We start from the raw sequence: 19910 nt of genomic DNA on the forward strand, positions 1-19910 counted from the left end.
TGTAACTTTGGTTAGTACTGTCAAAGACCCATATAAGTAACATGTAACATAGTAGATGACGGCAGCAAAAGACCTGCATGGTCCATCCAGTCTGCCCAAGAAGATAAACTCATATGTGCTACTTTTTGTGTATACCGTACCTTGATTTGTATCTGCCATTTTCAGGGCACAGACCGTAGAAGTCTTGCCCAGAACTAGCCCCGCCTACCAACCACCAGAGAGGAAGCTGGTGCAGACCTCAGTTTTGTAACTAAAATTGTGATGATTTTAATAATAAAAATATCTATTGTCTTGTAAATGATGACTGCGTTCATGAATTACAGTCAAAAAACCATTGTCTTCCAAAGATGAAAAAAATCAACAGATGACACCAAAGTAGTTTTGTGATATTACATGAACCTCAGGACATATTTATTTATTTGTTACATCTGTATCCCACATTTCCCCACCTATTTGCAGGCTTAATGTGGCTTACATAGTACCATAACGGCGTTCACCAGTTCCAGTTTGAACAAATGCAGGTGTTATTGTGGTAGAATAAGGTTAATGTATGGTAGATACATTGGGGAAGTTAGGGAGGGAGAAGGAAGTTGGAGTGTGTCCGTTGCGATCTTTGGTTTTGTTATGTTGCAGGTATTCAGGCTTTTATGTTGGGTCGGTGGGATATGCCTTCCTGAACAGGTTTGTTTTTAGTTCTTTTCGGAAGTTTAGGTGGTCGTACATTGTTTTTACTATTTTTGCCAGAGCGTTCTATAGTTGTGCGCTTAAATAGGAAATCTCTAGGGATGGACTTTCATTTGCAATGAGATGGAAAATGGCAATGACATATCCCTTGTTGTTGAATGTCATTTGCAAACAAAAATGAGCAGAAAAACACAAAAATGAATGTTTCATGGTTTGCCAATAATAGCACTCACTCTTTCAAGAGAACACACAATGTTTACAAAGAAGATATCAATTGTACATGTGCGAACCACTGTACACCTGTGCATATTCCCCCTAATTCTATAAATGGCGCCTTAAGTTGTGCACGCTAATTTGGTTGCACGGCCGAATTGTGCGCACATCTTAATTGATTAACAAGCCAATGAGTGTCAATAATTGGTAGTTAACAACCAATTAGCGGCACTAATTGGCTTTAATTAGAATTCTAATACGCACAGCCAAAAAGGGGGCATGACCTTGGGTGTGGAATGGGTGGGTCACTGATGTTTAAAAAATATATGCACACTATTATGTAATACACCCAATCTGTGCCTAGGTTAGGCACAGTTATTTAGGCCTGATTTTAGGTGGCCTAAATGGGTGTAATTAAATTTTAGTTGCAATAGTAACCGCTAAGCATATTCTATAAACTACACCTATCTTTATTTTATTTTATTTATTTGTTACATTTGTATCCCACATTTTCCCACCTATTTGCAGGCTCAATGTGGCTTACATGGTACCGTGAAGGCGATCGCCAATTGCGGTATGAACAAATACAAAGTGTTGGAGTGGTAAAGTAAGGTTCATGTATAACCGACACAATAGAGAATCCTAGAGAGGAAGAGTTGTGTTATGTCCATTACGCTGTTTGGTTTCGTTTGTGCTGCAGGGTTCAGGCAATTTAGGTTGGGTCGGTGGGGTATGCCTTTTTGAACAGGTTAGGTTTTAGTAAGTTCCGGAAGTTTAGGTGGTCATACGTTGTTTTCACGGCTTTTGGTAGTGCGTTCCAAAGTTGTGTGCTTATGTAGGAAAAGCTGGATGCATAAGTTGATTTGTATTTGAGTCCTTCGCAGTTTGGGTAGTGCAGTTTGGGCAGTTTAGACATAGTTTATATAATCACATTAAGAGTATGTTTTTTGGTGCCGATTTTTAAGGCACCATTTATAGAATTTGGCCCATTGTGTATGTGCACATAGGGGAAATTCTGTATAGGTCAACCAAAGTTAGGTGTCGGGATCAGTGGTGTAGCTAGGTGGGGCCAGTGGGGGCCTGAGCCCCCTGTAGATTTGGCCCTGGACCCCCCTGCCAATGACCCTCTCAACCCTCCCTTCCACCGCCAACCCGCCGTCGCCGTCACCTGCATCTGCTGGTGGGGAACCCCAACCCCCACCAGCCAAGGTCCTCTTCTTCTCGCAAAAGGCTTCCTTCTGTTTCTGACATCCTGCACTTTTGTGAGAAGAAGAGGATCTCGGCTGGCGGGAGTTGGGGTCCCCCGCCAGCAAAGGTAGGCGACGGCGGGTTGGCAGCGGGAGGGGGGTTGAGAGGGTCGGTAGGGGGGGGGGAGGCAAAGTCGGCAATGGCGGGGGGTCGGCGGCAGAACAGCCTTTATAGAATTCTAGCGTAACATGCATTTTTGTGCCTAACTTTGGGTGTGAGGATTTATGCCTGCCAAAGGCTGATATAAATGATCACACCCAACTAATGATGCCTACATCGTGGGAACACCTTTGACCCACCCATGCCCCTCCTCTGGACACGCACATGAGATAAATGAGGCACATGGGTTACAGAATAAGAGTGTAGGGCAGATCCACACGTAACTACGAATGACTCTGAACAAGTGTTTGTTAGCCCCAGTAATCAATCGTTATCACCTATTTAGCCAATAAGTTAACTTTTGGATCTGTGATCCATGACCGAAATTGCTCACCCAACTTTGGGTGACCTATGCAGAATCCGAGGGATAGTACACACTCAACATGACAAATAAAAAAAATTGGCCAAATGAAAGAGCAGGGGAAACGAAATAAAAAAATTTTTTCTGGCTGCCCATCCCTAATATTTTCTTTATACTTGATTGTGTCAATATTCGAAACCACATGTCCATATTGCAGCAGCTGCTACACAGATATTGACATTGGCCGGTACTATCTTTGGACATTTAGCAGTTCTTGATTCAGATTATAACTTGGACCTCGTCTCCCTATCTTCTCACTCATCCCCAGTCTTTTCTTCTCCATCTCTCCTATACCATATCCCTTTCTATCCCTAGTCCTTTTGTTATCCTATCTCTGTCTATCTTCCCATATCCAATTCATTTATTTAACATAGTAACTTAGTAGATGGTGGCAGAAAAAGACCTGCACGGTCCATCCAGTCTGCCCAACAAGATAAACTCATATGTGCATACCTTACCTTGATTTGTACCTGTTCTTTTCAGGGCACAGACCGTATAAGTCTGCCCAGCACTATCCCCGCCTCCCAACCACCAGCCCCGCCTCCCACCACCGGCTCTGGCACAGATCATATAAGTCTGCCCAGCACTATCCCCGCCTCCAAACCACCAGTCCCGCCTCCCACCACCGGCTCTGGCACAGACCGTATAAGTCTGCCCAGCACTATCCCCGCCTCCCAACCACCAGCCCCGCCTCCCACCACCGGTTCTGGCACAGACCGTATAAGTCTGCCCAGCACTATCCCCGCCTCCCAACCACCAGCCCCGCCTCCCACCACCGGTTCTGGCACAGACCGTATAAGTCTGCCCAGCACTATCCCCGCCTCCTAACCACCAGCCCCGCCTCCCACCACCGGCTCCGGCACAGACCGTATAAGTCTTACTACTATTATGTTTATTCAGGTTTGTACTATTTCTCCTTACAAGACTTTGTTATTCTAGTTACAATGTAAGCCGCATTGAACCTACCGTGTGTGGGAAAGCGCGGGGTACAAATGTAATAAATAAATACTATCCGGATATTCATGCAGATCGCCTTGGGAGTATCCGTACAGTGTCAGGCAGGTGTGGGCAGAGCAAGGAAGGAGCTGCAAGTTTTTTTGGGCAAAGCTTGGGCCAACCATCAGGCAGGTATAGGCAATCTCCTAAAACAGCAGCTTCTAGGTGGTGGGGCAACTGCAGTCAAAACAATTCAATAGGTTCTGACAACCACACAAAGCACAGCAGGGAGAGTGGGCAGGTTTTGAATAGGATTTAATTGAAGGGAGTGCAAGGCTGAAGGTTTTCTGGGGTTCTTACTACCCTTTGCAACAGTCCTGTTATCCAGAGAGTGGTGATATTCAGTACGTTATCCAGATCATTTGTCTTGTTTTTCTAAAGTTGTTTGGATATTTATCTGGAAAACAGACTGATAGCTCTAGCAGTTGATGCACTGCCGCTTCTGATCCTGCATAACCCATAAATGCAGGCCCGTGCCAAGGGTCTATGCCGCCCCCCCGCAGACGAACTGTTGGCGCCCCCCCCCCCCCACAGAAGAACAGTTGGCGCACGCCCCTCTCCCCCCCCGTGAAGATGATCGCTGCGCGCCCTGGGGGCCTTTAAATCTTTTACTTGCAGTTGCAGCAGCGTCTGTGAAAGCGGAGCGCTGCCGACGTCTCCCTTCCCTTCGCGCTCTTGGTTCCCTCAGTGTCCGCCTTCTTCTGACGTCAGAAGAAGGCGGGACACAGGGAACCAACGAGTGCAAGGGAAGGGAGACGTCGGCAGCGCTCCGTTTTCACAGACGTTGCTGCGACTGCAAGTAAAAGATTTAAAGGCCTCGGCAGCGCGGGGCGAGGGTAAGCACTGCGGCGGCGCCCTCCAGAGGTGGGCGCCCTCCTGCGGTGCTTACCCCGCTTACCGCATCGGCACGGCCCTGCAAAAATGTACACATTTTACCCATGACACTTCCTTTTTCACCCAAGAATTGCTTGGCTCAGTCTCACAGTTCATCTGAATCAGGAGACTTACGTGTTAGATCTAAACATCAGATCTTAGGTGGGGAGGGATGACTTCCAGCTAAGACACATCCAGTAATGATTCTATACCCCGCAAAAACAGATGCATTCCAGTGACAGCTGTTGGTCCTTCTTCAACTAAAAAACATTTGTGATAAACCTTGATCTGATACATCTTACATAAGTACATAAGTATTGCCATGCTGGGAAAGACCAAAGGTCCATCGCGCACAGCATCCTGTTTCCAACAGTGGCCAATCCAGGTCACAAATACAAATACCTGGCAAGATCCCAAAAATGTACAAAACATTTTATACTGTTTATTATTATTATTATTATTATTATTATTAATTGCATTTGTACCCCACATTATCCCACCTTTTTGCAGGCTCAATGTGGCTTACAGGGTGTTAATCTGGTATAGTCATTACATAATTTTACAAACAGTTGGTAATAAACTGGAGGTAGAAGAGGAATTAGTTAGAAGGTATTAGATAAGGTCGTGTTAGAGGTGTTTTAAAGCGTTTGGGTAGTATACGGAGTAGTTTGTTTCATCAAGGATTATTTTTGTAGGCCTTGTTGAAGAGAAATGTCTTCAAAGATTTCCGAAAGCTGGTTAAGTTGTCCGTGGTTTTCAGGGTCATGGGCAGTGCGTTCCATAACTGTGTGCTTTTGTACGCAAAGGTAGTAGCGTATGCCTGTTTATATTTAATTCCTTTACAGCTGAGGAAGTTCAAATTGAGGAACTTGCGGGCTGATCTTCTGGCATTTCTGGGTGGTAAGTCTATTAGGTTCAGCATGTAGAGTGGGGCCTCTGCGTGAAAGAACCCAGCCACACCTCCTAAAGGGAGGCTGGGCACAACTGGGCCGATGGCCGGCGACAGGCAGGGAGGGGGAGGGGGGAGGGCACAGGAAGGATAGAAAGGGAGTCGGGCAGACAAAGGGTTAAGGCTGGGAAAGGGAGGGGAGGGGCGGAGAGAAAGGAAATTAAAAGGAAGGAAGGGAAAGGTGAATCCGCGTTTGCTGGCGAGGGCGCCTCCCGCGATTAGCGGTGGGAGGAAAGCAACGGGCAGAAAAATTAGCGCCGGTGCACGAGGCCAACGCAGCAGGGCGGGGGCCGCGATATTGCGTTTGCCACATGGGCTCCGTGCCCGAGAAGCGGGGCAGCAAGATAGATGCGGTCTTGTTCTAGCCTAGGGGGCCGCGCGCCCCCGAGAGAGCTACACATGGCCAGGGGGATACCAGCGAGCGAGGGCCCAGCTTGTACCGGGCAGGAAAACACGTAGGGTAATGTAGAGCAGAAGAGGGCTCGATTTAAAGCGGGAGGCGCGTCACGGGGTGTACCCGGAGGCAAGCATGGAGGCAAAAAAAAAAAAAAAAAAAAGAAACGAGGTGGCAGCCATTTGGGAGGAGGATCTTAGGTGAGCAGCTACATGTGGCCAGCAGCATGTTTCTCCCATTGTCTAGATTAGACGGTAGTGCAGGGATAGAGACACTAGAGGGCGGTGATGGACTAATAATATGAGATTTTGAATAATTACAGATGTCGTGTGGCGTTATTCCCACTAGAGGGCAGCAATGCGTTACAAAGTGAGTTAGCTGACATCCATAAGATGTTAAATTCGGGGCAGCAGGATTTTTGCAAGATTTATACACCAGAGATTCATCAGGGCAGAAGACCCGATTGCGAAGGCAGCAATGCGGGGGGAAAGCAAATGAAATGTTTATATATATATATATATATATATATATATATATATATATATATATATATATATATAATAAAGTACAAAAAAAACAAAACAATAATGTGTTTTGCTGACTTTTAGTTAGTTTTTTGCAGAGCAATTATGCCATCACAACGCAACAAGAAGCAAGGGGCAGCGAGGAAGGCTCCCGTGAAGGCAGCGTCGCAGAAGAAGAATAAGCCTGCCCAGGAGCGAGCGGGGCGCGATGGAGAGGCGAGCCAAGCAAGGCCACAGCAGCGAGGCCGATAAGGAACTCCGCAGCAGGTGCAGGCACTGTAGGAATATGTGAAAGACAAGTGCTGCATGCATTAACTGTCAACAATTCTATGAGCTATGATGTCATTGGATATAGTGTAATGTCTTGTGGGTGTGTCCGAGTCACTCTAGTTGCTCTGAGAGTGAGTCAGTCTGTGTCAGCATAAGATGGTGTTAGCAATCTCTCTTCAAGCTAGATTCTGGCAGCACAAAACATATAACCAATAATAAAGAATTTTTCACAGATATGAGACCAGAAGATGGTAGTCTTCACACAGCAAATGCTGGCTCAACAATGATCAAAGGAAATGGACATTTAAAATGCAAAGTATCAGATGGAGTCAAAATAAACTCTTGTAAAAGATATCTTATATGTTCCACGAGCAGTTTGTAATATGCTCAGTGTATCAGCATTAGACAAGAAAGGTTTTTCAATTCATTTTGAAAATAGTAAATGTACAATTTCTGATGGTAATGAAATTTATGCTGAAGGTTATATGAATAACAATGTCTATAAGTTAAACATTACAGGTGAATCATCACATCTTATAAAAACAAAGAAGACTACAGAATGTAATCTTGAGACCTGGCATCGTCGAATGGGACACAGAGATCCAAAGGTGATCTTGGAGCTGCAACGTAAGCAACTTGCAACAGGCATAAAAATAAGTGCCAGTAATGGTAAGATGGAAAAATGCTTAGATTATATTACTCAAAAGGGGGTAAGACCCTCATTTCCATCATATAAAGGAAAAAGAAGTAGTAAAATACTGGACTTGATACATGGAGGGGCATAATCGACCAGAAACGCCTATCTCCATGGGCGTTAATCTCCGAGAACGGGTCCGTGAAGGGGCGGAGTGAACCGTATTTATTAAAAAAAATAGACGCCCATGCTTTATTCGCCAAGGTGTGAGCTGGGCGTTTTTGCTTTTCACCGATAATGGAAAATGAAATCGCCCAGCTCAAAAACGAATAAATGCAAGGCATTTGTTCGTGGGAGGGGCCAGGATTCATAGTGCACTGGTCCCCCTCACATGCCAGGACACCAACCGGGCACCCTAGGGGGCACTTTTACAAAAACAAAAAAAAAGGTAAAAGAGCTCCCAGGTGCATAGCACCCTTCCCTTGGGTGTTGAGCCCCCCAAATCCCCCTCAAAACCCACTGCCCACAAGTCTACACCAGTACTATAGCCCTAAGCGGTGAAGGGGGGCACCTACATGTGGGTACAGGGGGTTTGGGGGGGGGTTGGACGACTAGTAGCATTAAGCAGCACAATTGTAACAGGTAGGGGGGGGATGGGCCTGGGTCCACCTGCCTGACGTCCACTGCACCCCCTAACAACTGTTCCAGGGACCTGCATACTGCTGCTTGGGAGGAGGGTATGACATTTGAGGGTGAAAGTAAAAAGTTGTGAAACATCATTTGTTGTGGTGGGAGGGGGTTAGTGACCACTGGGGGAGTCAGGGGAGGTCATCCCGACTCCCTCTGGGGGTCATCTGGTCATTTAGGGCACTTTTTGGGGCCTTATTCGTCAAAAAACAGGGTCCAGGAAAAGTGCCCTAAATTCTAGCTACAAACGCATCCATTATCGGCGAAGGGCGCCCATCTCTGTTCGGGTGATAACCACGCCCCAGTTCCGCCTTCACCACGCCTCCGACACTCCCCCGTCAACTTTGTCCGCATCCGCGACGGAGTGCAGTTGAAAGCGTCCAAAGTTCGGCTTTCGATTATGCCGCTTTATTTGTTTTTGTGAGAAGAACGCCCATCTCCCGATTTAGGTCGGAACTTGGGCGTTATTCTCGTTCGATTATAAGCAGGTTAGTGACTTATGTGGACCATTTAATATTTCATCACTAGGGAATAACAAATATGCATTAATATTTGTGGATGATTTCTCTAGATACTGTATGGCCTATCTATTAAAAGAAAAGAATCAAGTTGCTGATATGTTAAAGAAGTTTGTAGCCTTGGTAAGCAATAAATTTGATAAAAAACCAAAGATTCTACAGACTGACAACGGTGGTGAGTTTACTTCACAAACCATACAAACATTTCTAGAACAAGAAGGTATTCAGCACATAAAGACAGTTGCATATACACCAGAACAAAATTCTGTAGCTGAAAGAAAGTTCAGATCGCTTGTAGAAATGACAAGATGTATGCTATCTGATAGTAATCTTCCAAAGAGATTATGGGGAGAAGCAATTCTAACAGCAGTATACCTACAGAACAGACTACCTACAAAAGGGACTGATCGCACCCACATGAAATGTGGCATAGTAAAAAGCCAAATCTGTCACATATAAGAATATTTGGAAGTACAGCATATGCTCATGTGCCGAAACAGAAGACACATAAGCTGGATTCCACAACAGAAAAAGGAATTCTAGTGGGCTATGATTCAGGTCACAAAGGTTATAGAATTCTGAATCTAAACACTGGATTTGTTGGTGTAAAACACATCACATATTTTGATGAAAATAAAAAAATTGATAAAGACTGGAAAATTCCAAATGAACCTTATCATCCAGAATATGAAAAGAAACCAATAATCAATATCCCGGTGATTATAAACACTAACATACCAGAATTGTCTGATAATAATTTTTCTGATTTTAATGAGGAACAAGAAAATGAAATAGATACAGAAAGTGTTTATACTGAAGACAGTACCACTGATGAAGGGGAAATGATTGGAGATAGAATCTCGATCTCAGATGACACGGAGAGGTCAGACCAACAAAATGTCAGATGCTCATCCAGAGAAAATCGAGGTAATCCACCCCAAAGACTATCTTATTTAACAACTTCTGATGATGCACAAGAACCTTTAACTTGGGATGAAATTGATCAAATGTCTGAAAAAGAAGCAGAAGAATGGAAAAAACTGCACAAGATGAAATCGACGCGTTGCATAAAAACAAAACATGGAACTTAACTGAATTATCCCATGGCAAAAAGGCCATAGGATGCAAGTGGGTATTTAAGTTGAAAAGAAATGCACAAGGACAAGTAGAAAGATATAAAGCCAGACTGGTAGCAAAAGGTTATCTTCAAAAATATGGTGAAGATTATGATGAAGTATTTGCACCAGTAGTGAAACACACAACAATCAGAACTCTCCTAAGCATAGCTGCATCAAAGAAAATGCAAGTGAAACACATAGATGTTAAAACAGCATTTCTTCATGGAGATACATCTGAAGACTTGTATATGAAACAACCAGAAGGTTTCATAAATACAAATAACAGTCATTTAGTGTGTAAACTGAACAAAGGTATATATGGTTTAAAGTAAAGTGCAAAATGCTGGAATGAGAAAATGCATGAAATGTTAACTGATTTAGATTTTAAGCAAGGAGAAGCAGATAAATGCTTGTATACTAGACAAAAGGAAGGTCATTGTGTGTACATTTTAGCATTTGTAGATGATTTGCTTATAGCAAGTGAAAGTGAAAAAGAGTATAAAGACATTGTAAAGTGTTTCAATCAGAATGTTGAAATAACTGAACTTGGAAATGTGTCATACTATTTAGGTATGAATATTGAAAAACAGAAAGATGGTTCTTATTTAATAAGTCAGAAACAAAAGATTAATGATCTTATTGAAAGTATGGGTATGCAGGAAGCACACTCAGTAGGTTCACCTATGACCACAGATTTTCAGAGGGATGAAACTGAAAGGGAACCATTACCAGATAACATTCTATACAGATCTGCAATAGGAAAACTTTTGTATCTAACTACCACTTACAGAGTTGATATAGCGAATGCTGTAGGAATTTTAAGTAGAAGAGTGAACAAGCCTACTAAGACTGACTGGACTGCTGTAAAAAGAGTGGTAAGATATTTGAAAGGTACAATTGACTGTAAATTGGTGATTCCGGTAAATAGTAATCAGAAATTGATTTGTTACTGTGATTCTGATTGGGCTGGAGATCATTCAGATTACAAATCCACAAGTGGGTATGTGTTTATGTATGGAAAAACATCTATTTCATGGGCAAGTCATAAACAAACCATTGTAAGTTTATCATCCACAGAAGCAGAATATGTTGCTGTGTCTGAAGCATGTCGTGAACTAATGTGGATAGAAAAACTGTGTACAGATTTTGGTATAGAACAGCAGAGACCGATACAGATTTTTGAAGACAATCAAATCTGTATAAGGTTGTCAATAAATGACAGGGTACAGTCTAGAACAAAACATATTGCAACAAAATTCCATAATGTCAGAGAATTGTCAAGGCAAGGAGTAATAAGTTTGCAATATAAACAAACTGACCAAATGATTGCTGATATCTTGACGAAACCGCTAGCTGTAAGAAATTTTGAAAATCTACGAGAAAAGCTAGGACTGTATGTATATAAATAAATATATAAGAATTGAATTGTTGGACAATAATGCATGTGAAAGGGGTATGTAGGAATATGTGAAAGACAAGTGCTGCATGCATTAACTGTCAACAATTCTATGAGCTATGATGTCATTGGATATAGTGTAATGTCTTGTGGGTGTGTCTGAGTCACTCTAGTTGCTCTGAGAGTGAGTCAGTCTGTGTCAGCATAAGATGGTGTTAGCAATCTCTCTTCAAGCTGTATGATAACCAACTGACAGAATTTTTGTATTCAGTAGTTTTACCATGTCTACTGCAAGTATGATGTAAATAGTTATCTGAAGAAACTGTAAGTAAACATCATTTTTTGTTTGGAAGTTAAAGAAGAGAGAGTAATTGAATCTTTTATTCAAGAGTCTGTGTGAAAGAGAGAGAGAGAGAGAGAAAAAAAATGGGAGTTAACACTTCTAAAGCTCTTCTGCGTATGGGCTAAATCTGCTGAAGTAAAAGTCTATTTTTTCATTTCTCCCCATCAGGCACCACACGCACTGCCAGCAACAGACATGGACGCTTTGATGGTCGAGCTCAGGAGACAGATAGAGCAGCTTGGCGTGTCCACGGTCACACAGCAATTGCGTGATATGGGAGTACCGGGGTCGGCCGAGGCCAGAGCTGGTACTGAGCAGGTCTCACAACTGCTCGATCCCAGGTCGCAACAGCTGCAGCCGCAGACAGCAGCGCAGACGGTGGAGCTCCCGCAGGCCCCTCACACACCCGCCGGGGGTAAGTCACCGGGCAGCGCCGTACCACACACGGCACAGAATCAACACAAGGTTCTTAGAATCGCAGTGCATGATTTCGAGGCGGCACTGGTCGTTCCTATGGCAGCAGTGCAAAGTGGACAAACAGGGGAGGGGGGAGCGCTGAGTGCCACGGAGTCTGGGGCGCGGCGGTGCATACACCCAGCGATGGGGGGCGTGCAGAGCGCCGCAGAGTCCGGGGCGCAGTCAGCAGCGGCGCGCAATGGGGCGGGCCATGTATTCAATCTAGCAGTGATGCTCTGTGTGGGGTCTTTGCCCTTTCTACATGTGTTCCCAAGGCAATGAAAGAGAAAATCTGGAAGAACGAGTTTATCGACATATTTTCTCTGTTGTTGAGGGATACGGAAGAGGAGAATAGCCAAGCGAAAGACAGCCTTATCCCCCCATGGGAGCGGGAAAGAAAGCCGAAAATTTATAAATCTATCAGCAATTGGTTATCGGCTTTCCACGTATTTATGACGGTAATAATTGAGAGGGAGCCAGATTTGGGGCCTTACTTAGTGCGTTATATGGATACCATCAACAGAGCACATAAGCGTTATGGGGGTTGGGCTTGGCTAAATTACGATATTAAATTCCGTAAAAGTATGGCCGAGAACCCAGCCATCTCATGGAAACACAGAGTATTTGACTTGTGGATGGATGAGATGGCAGTCAATAGACCTTTTGCCCATGACAAGGGCTTCAACCTGGCCGATAACGTAGGGAATCGGCAGGGGCAGTCCTTTCAGGCATTTACACCAGGGCAGCGCCAATATAGCGGGCAGATAGGAAAAAGAATATGCACGCAGTTTAATAGCGGGACGTGTACGTGGCATCCCTGTAAATTCAAGCATGCTTGCACAAACTGTGGGGGAGGCCACCCAGCAGCATACTGCAGGAGCACAAGGAATAGGAGGCAACAGAACTTCCAGTCAGGGCACGGGTCAGATGCAAATGGCACCATCCCCAATCAGGCTTGAGGCCATGGGGTTGGTGGTTATCGCACTGCCTGGACAAGGATAGTGCGAGGGCCATAGTCTCAGGTTTCAGTTCGGGTTACGTAATTCCTTATAGAGGTCCCAAACCCATGTCCATCACTTGCCCGAAGAATGCAGCCTCCATCAACACGCATCCCCAGATAGCGGAAGATAAGATACGAAAAGAATTGTTGCTGGGTAGAATGGCGGGCCCGTTTGCGGACCCGCCATTCTCGCCCATGATAATATCACCAATAGGGATAATTCCAAAAAAAGAGCAGGGAAAGTTCCACCTGATCCAGAATCTCTCTTATCCGCTGGGCGCTTCGGTCAATGATTTTTTGGACCCAGATAGCTGTACGGTACATTATGCGTCAGTGGATAGGGCTATTCAAATGGTTCGGCAGCGGGGAAGGCAAGCACACCTGGCAAAAGCCGATGTCGAGTCTGCTTTTCGCTTGCTGCCAGTGCACCCCGAGTCTTTTCATTTGCTGGGCTTTACCTTTAAAGGTCGCTTCTATTTCGATAAATGCATCCCGATGGGTTGTTCAATATCATGTGCATATTTTGAACAGTTCAGCTCCTTTGTTCACTGGGTAGTAGAGCAGATAGCCACAGCAGGGGCGGTGGTGCACTACTTGGATGATTTCCTGTTCTGCGGCAAGGATGCGCAGGAATGCACCGACGTGTTGCAGGTCTTCATGCAGGTAGCGCAGAAATTCGGCATCCCATTGGCGACAGATAAGACGGTGGGCCCAGTACAGGTAATTACCTTTCTAGGGATCGAGCTGGACGTTAAAGACCAATGCTCAAGATTGCCGGTAGACAAAATCATTAGGCTTACGGAGGCAGTTAACACTATGCTGCAGGCCAACAAAGCAACTTTGAGGCAGTTTCAGGAGCTGTTGGGCTATTATGTTTTGCCACAAGGGTGATCCCGATGAGGCGCATATTTGCTAGAAAGTTGGCCTTGGCGACCGCCGGAGTGTCACGGCCGTATCATCACATCAGAGTAACAAAGGCGATTAAGCAAGACCTAGACAACAAAGCAACTTTGAGGCAGTTTCAGGAGCTGTTGGGGCTATTATGTTTCGCCAAGAGGGTGATCCCGATGGGGCGCATATTCGCTAGAAAGCTGGCCTTGGCGACCGCCGGAGTGTCACGGCCGTATCATCACATCAGAGTAACAAAGGCGATTAAGCAAGACCTAGAAATGTGGAGGCGGTTTTTAGTCAATTTCAATGGGATTTCATTTGGCATGATGCCCCCATCCCTGCGGATGCATTGCAGTTCTTCACAGATGCAGCAGGCGGGGAAGGGTTCGGCATATATTTCCAGGGGGCATGGTGTGCGGCGCAATGGCCAGAAGCGTGGGTGGCGGCAGGGACTACTCGCGATATAACGTTTTTAGACCTCTTCCCGATAATGGCTGCGTTTCACATTTGGGGACACAAGTTAGCGAACAGAGCGATCATGTTTCACTCAGATAATATGGCAGTAGTGCACGCTATAAATGGTTTGGCCGCACACACAGTCCCATCCATTAATTTGATTCGGGAGATAGTACTGCAGTGTTTGGTACATAATGTGGCCATAAAGGTAAAACACATTGCGGGTAAGGAGAATGTACTAGCTGACGCTCTCTCTCGTTTCAAGTTCACCGACTTCAGAGCCCTGGCCCCGGGTGCGGAACCGTTCCAGACCCCGATCCCAGACAGCGTGTGGAGTTTTGGACCGCGGACGTCTGGGAATTGATTCTGCAATCCTTGTCGGACGCCACGCGGAAGAGGTACATGGCAGCATTACGGTCTTATGTCAAGCAGGTGAGGGAGATTGGGCGCGCGGATTTTTTCACAGCATCAGCAGTAGTACAATTTGTCATAGTAGCACGCAAGCAAGGGCTCAGTAGAACACATGTACTAGTGACTCTAGCTAGCATCGCATTCGTCACCAAAGCAATGGGAATGCCAAACCCAGCAAAACACTTTGCAATAACCCAAGTGATGAAAGGCTGGCACAGGTCAGCAGGGAGGACAGAGGATAGGAGGCAACCAATTCCGCATCACCAGCTGGTCGGTCTGTTTGCAGCTTTAGAGGAGGTATTCTCCAGTGCCACCGGGGTTCGCTTATTCAGCTGTGCATTCGCACTGGCTTTCCATGGTGCCCTGCGCGTCAGCGAGGTAGTTGCAAGATCTAAGAGTGCCAGCCAAGAGACCGGTCTCCTTTTGCGGGATGTCACTATCACGGAGTCAAACGCGGAGTTGCTGATACGCAGATCCAAGACAGATCAGGGGGCAAGCGGGACCCGCATCCGGCTATTCCGGAAGAACCGGGACATAGCATGCCCAGTATTGAATTGGCAGGCATACTTAGCGGATAGGGCCGGGGGAGAGGGATGGCTGCTGGTACACGCGGATAAGACGCCGCTGACCCGTTTTCAATTCACCGCCGTATTGAAGCGGTGTGTGCATTGGGCAGGCATGCCAACTGATGTATACAAGACACACTCATTCCGGATCGGAGCCGCCACTGAAGCTGCAGTGAGCGGCATGCATCCGGAAGGCATCAGACAGCTGGGCCGGTGGAAGTCGAACGTATACAAGCGATACGTTCGGCCCGCGCAGATGGCGCACCCGGGGCGGCTGTTTTGATGCACATGATATCACACTGGGGGGTATATTCGGTATGCACATTTAGTGCTGTTAGAAGTTGTTTGGCTAACGTCTCATTTTCCACTGTGCGTTGCAGGTCACCAGGGAGAGCCACGGCGGATTTGGATTTGCGGTCACTCTTACGTACACTGGGTGCATATCAGAGCAGCAGCAAGACCCGCTGGACAGAATTTGGGTTTTAACACGGAAAAGATAGCAATAACTTGGTTGGGTAAACGGGGAATGTGCTGGGCCCAGCTCGTACCAACCGTGCTGTGGGCATTACGGTCCATAGGGCAGCCCGACGTGCTCATAGCGCATTTGGGAGGCAACGATTTGACTTGAGTGAATAGCGTGTTGCTATGGAAAAATATGCAGTATGACCTGGCGAGTTTGGCTCGTTGGTTCCCACGGTTGCGTCTGGCTTGGTCCAGCATCATTCCGCGGAGGGTATGGAGGGACGAAAGGTCCCATAAGGCAGTGGACAGGGTGCGGAAGAAAATTAACATTGGGTTGGCGAAATTCATGGTGTCACTTAGGGGGCATACGATAACGCATGAGCTGCTAAAAGAATCGTGTGCGGGATTGTACAGGGCAGATGGAGTACACCTATCAGACATAGGGCTCGATATATTTAATAATGACTTACAGGAGTATATCGAGGCACTTATGTTATGAGCGGGTCGCAGTCAGGAACAATTGGGGGACCACGGCAAACGAGGTGTCATTGCCGTGGTCAGTGGCGTTAAGAGGAGAGGTTTACACAATAACGACGGGGGGTACACAGCAACATAGCAGTAACAGTACTAAATGAGATGCTGATAACGGGGGCAGAAAGACCTCTTGCAAAGTGCTAAGCATAAACAACAGTAAGGCTGTAGAGGGGCAGCGTGAAAATCTGGACAGCGTGTCTCCTGGCTTAGGCGGCCAGGGGGCCAGAACGCCATTTTTGATATTAGGGCTGGGCATCCTTAAGCGGGATGCACCAGGAGTCTACGGGTGCTGGTAATTGGCACAGGGAACGCACAGGCTGCTTGGGCGGCAACCTGTGGGTCATACTAAGCATCTGTGAGATTCGAAACTGTGTACCCCAAGTTACTAATAGATGATAAATGTGGTTATGTGGTTGTAACGATAATTATGTGATAGCTATGTTATAATATGTTACGAGGTTGAATTGTAATCTAAAACGTTCCTGGCTGCGGCCAAAGTAAAATCCAACTTTCTCTAAGTTGCTCTCGGTGTGGTCTGTGCAAGGGAGGTGGAGCAAGTGCCAAGTGCACGAGTTGTGATTTTGTATACGGTCGTGCAGATCTTGAACTCAATTCGTTCCTTGAGTGGGAGCCAGTGCAGTTTCTCTCTTAGGTGCTTTGCGCTTTCGTATTTGGTTTTTCCAAAAATGAGACGTGCTGCGGTGTTCTGGGCTGTTTGGAGTTTTTTAATGGTCTGTTCTTTGCATCCTACGTAAGAGCGTTGCAATAGTCCAGGTGACTTATCACTAGTGACTGTACTAGGGTGCGGAAGACGTATCTAGGGAAAAAAGGTTTTATTCTTTTGAGTTTCCACATCGAGTAGAACATTTTTTTCGTTGTGTTCTTCACGTGGGTATCAAGTGTGAGGTTTCGATCAATAGTGACTCCCAGAATTTTCAGATTTTCTGAGATGGGGAGTGTGCAGTAAGGTGTGGTTATGGTAGGGTAGTTGTTTGTGTTGTATTGGGAAGTGAGAACCAGACATTGATTTTTTTCTGCGTTCAGTTTTAACTTGAATGAGTCCGCCCAAGAGTGCATGATTTGGAGGCTCTGATTGATCTCGTTGGTTATTTCGTTTAGGTTACTCTTGAACGGGATGTGGATCGTAACATCGTCCGCATATATGTAGGGGTTAAGGTTCTGATTGGCTAGTAGTTTGGCTAGTGGTATCATCATCAGGTTGAAAATAGTTGGTGAGAGGGGGGATCCTTGAGGAACTCCACATTCCGGTGTCCAGGGCAGTGATCTGTCATTGTTCGTTGTTACTTGGTAGGACCTAGTAGTGAGGAAGCTTTTGATCCAGTTGAGAACTGGGCCTCTGATTCTAAAATATTCTAACAGGTGTAGTAATATTCCATGGTCTACCATGTCGAAAGCACTAGACATGTCGAATTGTAGTACGAGTATGTTTTTACCGGTTGCAATTGTTTTTTTGAATGAATTCATTGCAGACACAAGTACAGTTTCAGTACTATGATTTGATCTAAATCCTGATTGAGACTCATGTAGAATTGAGTGTTTGGTTAGGTATTCCGTGAGTTGTTTCATCACTATGCCCTCCATCAGTTTTGTTATGAGCGGGATAGAAGCGACTGGTCGGTAGTTTGTTAGGTCCATTGTGCTTTTCTTGGTATCTTTTGGCAGTGGTGTGAGAAGGATATTTCCTTTGTCCGTAGGGAAGAGACCATTTAGGAGTCTGTAATTTACTTGGTTTGTGAGGTCTTTTTTGAATTGTTTGGGGGCAGCTTTTAATAGGCTAATCGGGCAGATGTCAAGTTTGCATTGAGATTTGGCGTATTTTCCGAGCCAGTGTGTGAGTTCGTCCATTGAAATCAAGTCAAAGTTGGTCCATGATCTGTCTGCTGGATATTCCCCAGATTTCGGGTCTAAGCATTCAAGGATGCTTGTATACTCAGTTGGTAGTGATTTCCTTGAAATAGTTTGCTAGGTTAGTTGCCGATGGGGTTTCTGTACTATTTGAGGTGACCAGTGTGGTGTCTAGGAGATTGTTTACAAGTGAAAAGAGTTTATGCGTGTCCTTGAAATTTAGTCCTATTATAGTTCTGTAGTGCGTTCTTTTGGCTTGTCTGATTTTGTATTTGTATTTCCTTTGTTTCTGTTTCCATTCATTGAGCGTGTATTCGTCTTGTTTTTTTCTCCAAGCTCTTTCTAGTCTTCTAACCTGTGTTTTTAGTTCTTTCAGCTCTTCGTTGAACCAAGGGATTGAACTTTTCCTATGTGAGGTTCTAGTTTGGAGCAGGGGCGTATCTGCGTGGGGCCACAGGGGCCTGGGCCCCCGCAGATTTCGCCCTGGCCCCCCTCCCCGCCGTCAACCCTCCCCCGCTGCTTACTTTTGCTGGCGCCGAGGTCCGACCCGCAATCTCCGTTTTTCGTCTTCCTCCGTGGCCATGCTTCCAGGAAGTAATGCTGCAGTGCTGATTCGTTGACTCCAGTTCGGCGTCTGACGTCAGACGTCGAACTGGAGTCAACGAATCAGCACTGCAGCGTTACTTCCTGGAAGCATGGCCACGGAGGAAGACGAAAAACGGAGATTGCGGGTCGGACCTCGGCGCCAGCAAAAGTAAGCAGCGGGGGAGGGTTGACGGCGGGGAGGGGGTGGAGAGAGAGGCGGCGGCGGGGGGGGGGAGGGGAGGGGGGGCAAAAATGTGCCCCCCCCCTCTCTGGCTCTGGCCCCCCCTACCGCCGGATTCCAGATACGCCCCTGGTTTGGAGTGGTGCTACCTTGTCTAACACTGTTCTGCTTATCCCAGAAATAGTGGATTTTCCCCAGTCCTTCTTAAGGAATTTGGAATTACTGCCCGGATACCGCGTGGCCCGGGTGGTAATTTCATTTTTTTAAGCTCATCCACTATGGGTGGCGGTAAAAGGTATTTTATGCGAGTAGACCATTACTGCTCGGTTAATGTGTGAGACCTTACTGCTCAGTCAGCGCAGTACACTGGACATGAAGAGACAGTCCCTGCTCGACAGAGCTTACAATCTAATTAGGACAAACAGGACAAATAAGACATGAGGGAATTACTAAGTTGGGAATGATAAAACATGGGTACAGTGGCGTAGCGAGGGCGGTTGCCACCCGGGGCGGTTCGCCGCTGCGCACCCCCCCTGGGTACAGCATGACACCCTCCCCTCGGCGCATCAACCCACCCTCGGCGTATCACCCCCCCCCTCAGCGCATCACCCAAGCCCCCCCCCCCTCCCGAGTGCATTCTTGCCTTTCCATGTGCACGCCACTGAGGGGGTGTCGGTTCTGCTGGTTCCCTGCTCCCTCTGCCCCGGAACAGGAAGTAACCTGTTCTGGGGCAGAGGGAGCAGGGAATCAGCGGAGCCGACACCTCCCCCAGCGGCGTGTACCCGGGGCGGACTGCCCCCACTGCCTCGGCCTTGCTACGCCACTGCATGGGTACTGAACAAGTGAGTAAGAGTTAAGAGTTAAAAGCAACCTGAAAAAAGGTGGGCTTTTAGCCTAGATTTGAAAATGGCCATAGATGGAGCTTGATGTACTGGCTCAGGAAGTCTATTCCAGGCATATGGTGCAGCAAGATAAAAGGAACTGAGTCTGCAGTTAGCAGTGGAAAAGAAGGGTGTGGATAAGAGAGATTTACCCAGTGAGTGGAGTTCCCGGGGAGGAATGTAGGGAGAGATAAGAGTGGAGAGGTACTGAGGAGCTGTAGTGTAACTCAGCGGCGTAGCCATGGGTGGGCCTG

The 19910-nt window shown here is 46.3% G+C and overlaps 1 protein-coding gene across 1 annotated transcript in view; it reads left to right on the plus strand.

The window, feature by feature from the left end:
* Nucleotides 1-7258: 7258 nt before the first annotated feature.
* Nucleotides 7259-19910, plus strand: part of LOC115476893 (bactericidal permeability-increasing protein-like) — a 76898-nt gene continuing 64246 nt past the window's right edge. Inside the window, exons 1-2 of the mRNA XM_030213466.1 lie at nt 7259-7381; nt 11536-11782. Coding sequence (XP_030069326.1) covers nt 7259-7381; nt 11536-11782 — 370 coding nt within the window. The remainder of the gene's footprint in view (nt 7382-11535; nt 11783-19910) is intronic.

Source organism: Microcaecilia unicolor, chromosome 8, assembly GCF_901765095.1.
Source record: "Microcaecilia unicolor chromosome 8, aMicUni1.1, whole genome shotgun sequence".
Taxonomy (NCBI): Eukaryota; Metazoa; Chordata; class Amphibia; order Gymnophiona; family Siphonopidae; genus Microcaecilia; species Microcaecilia unicolor.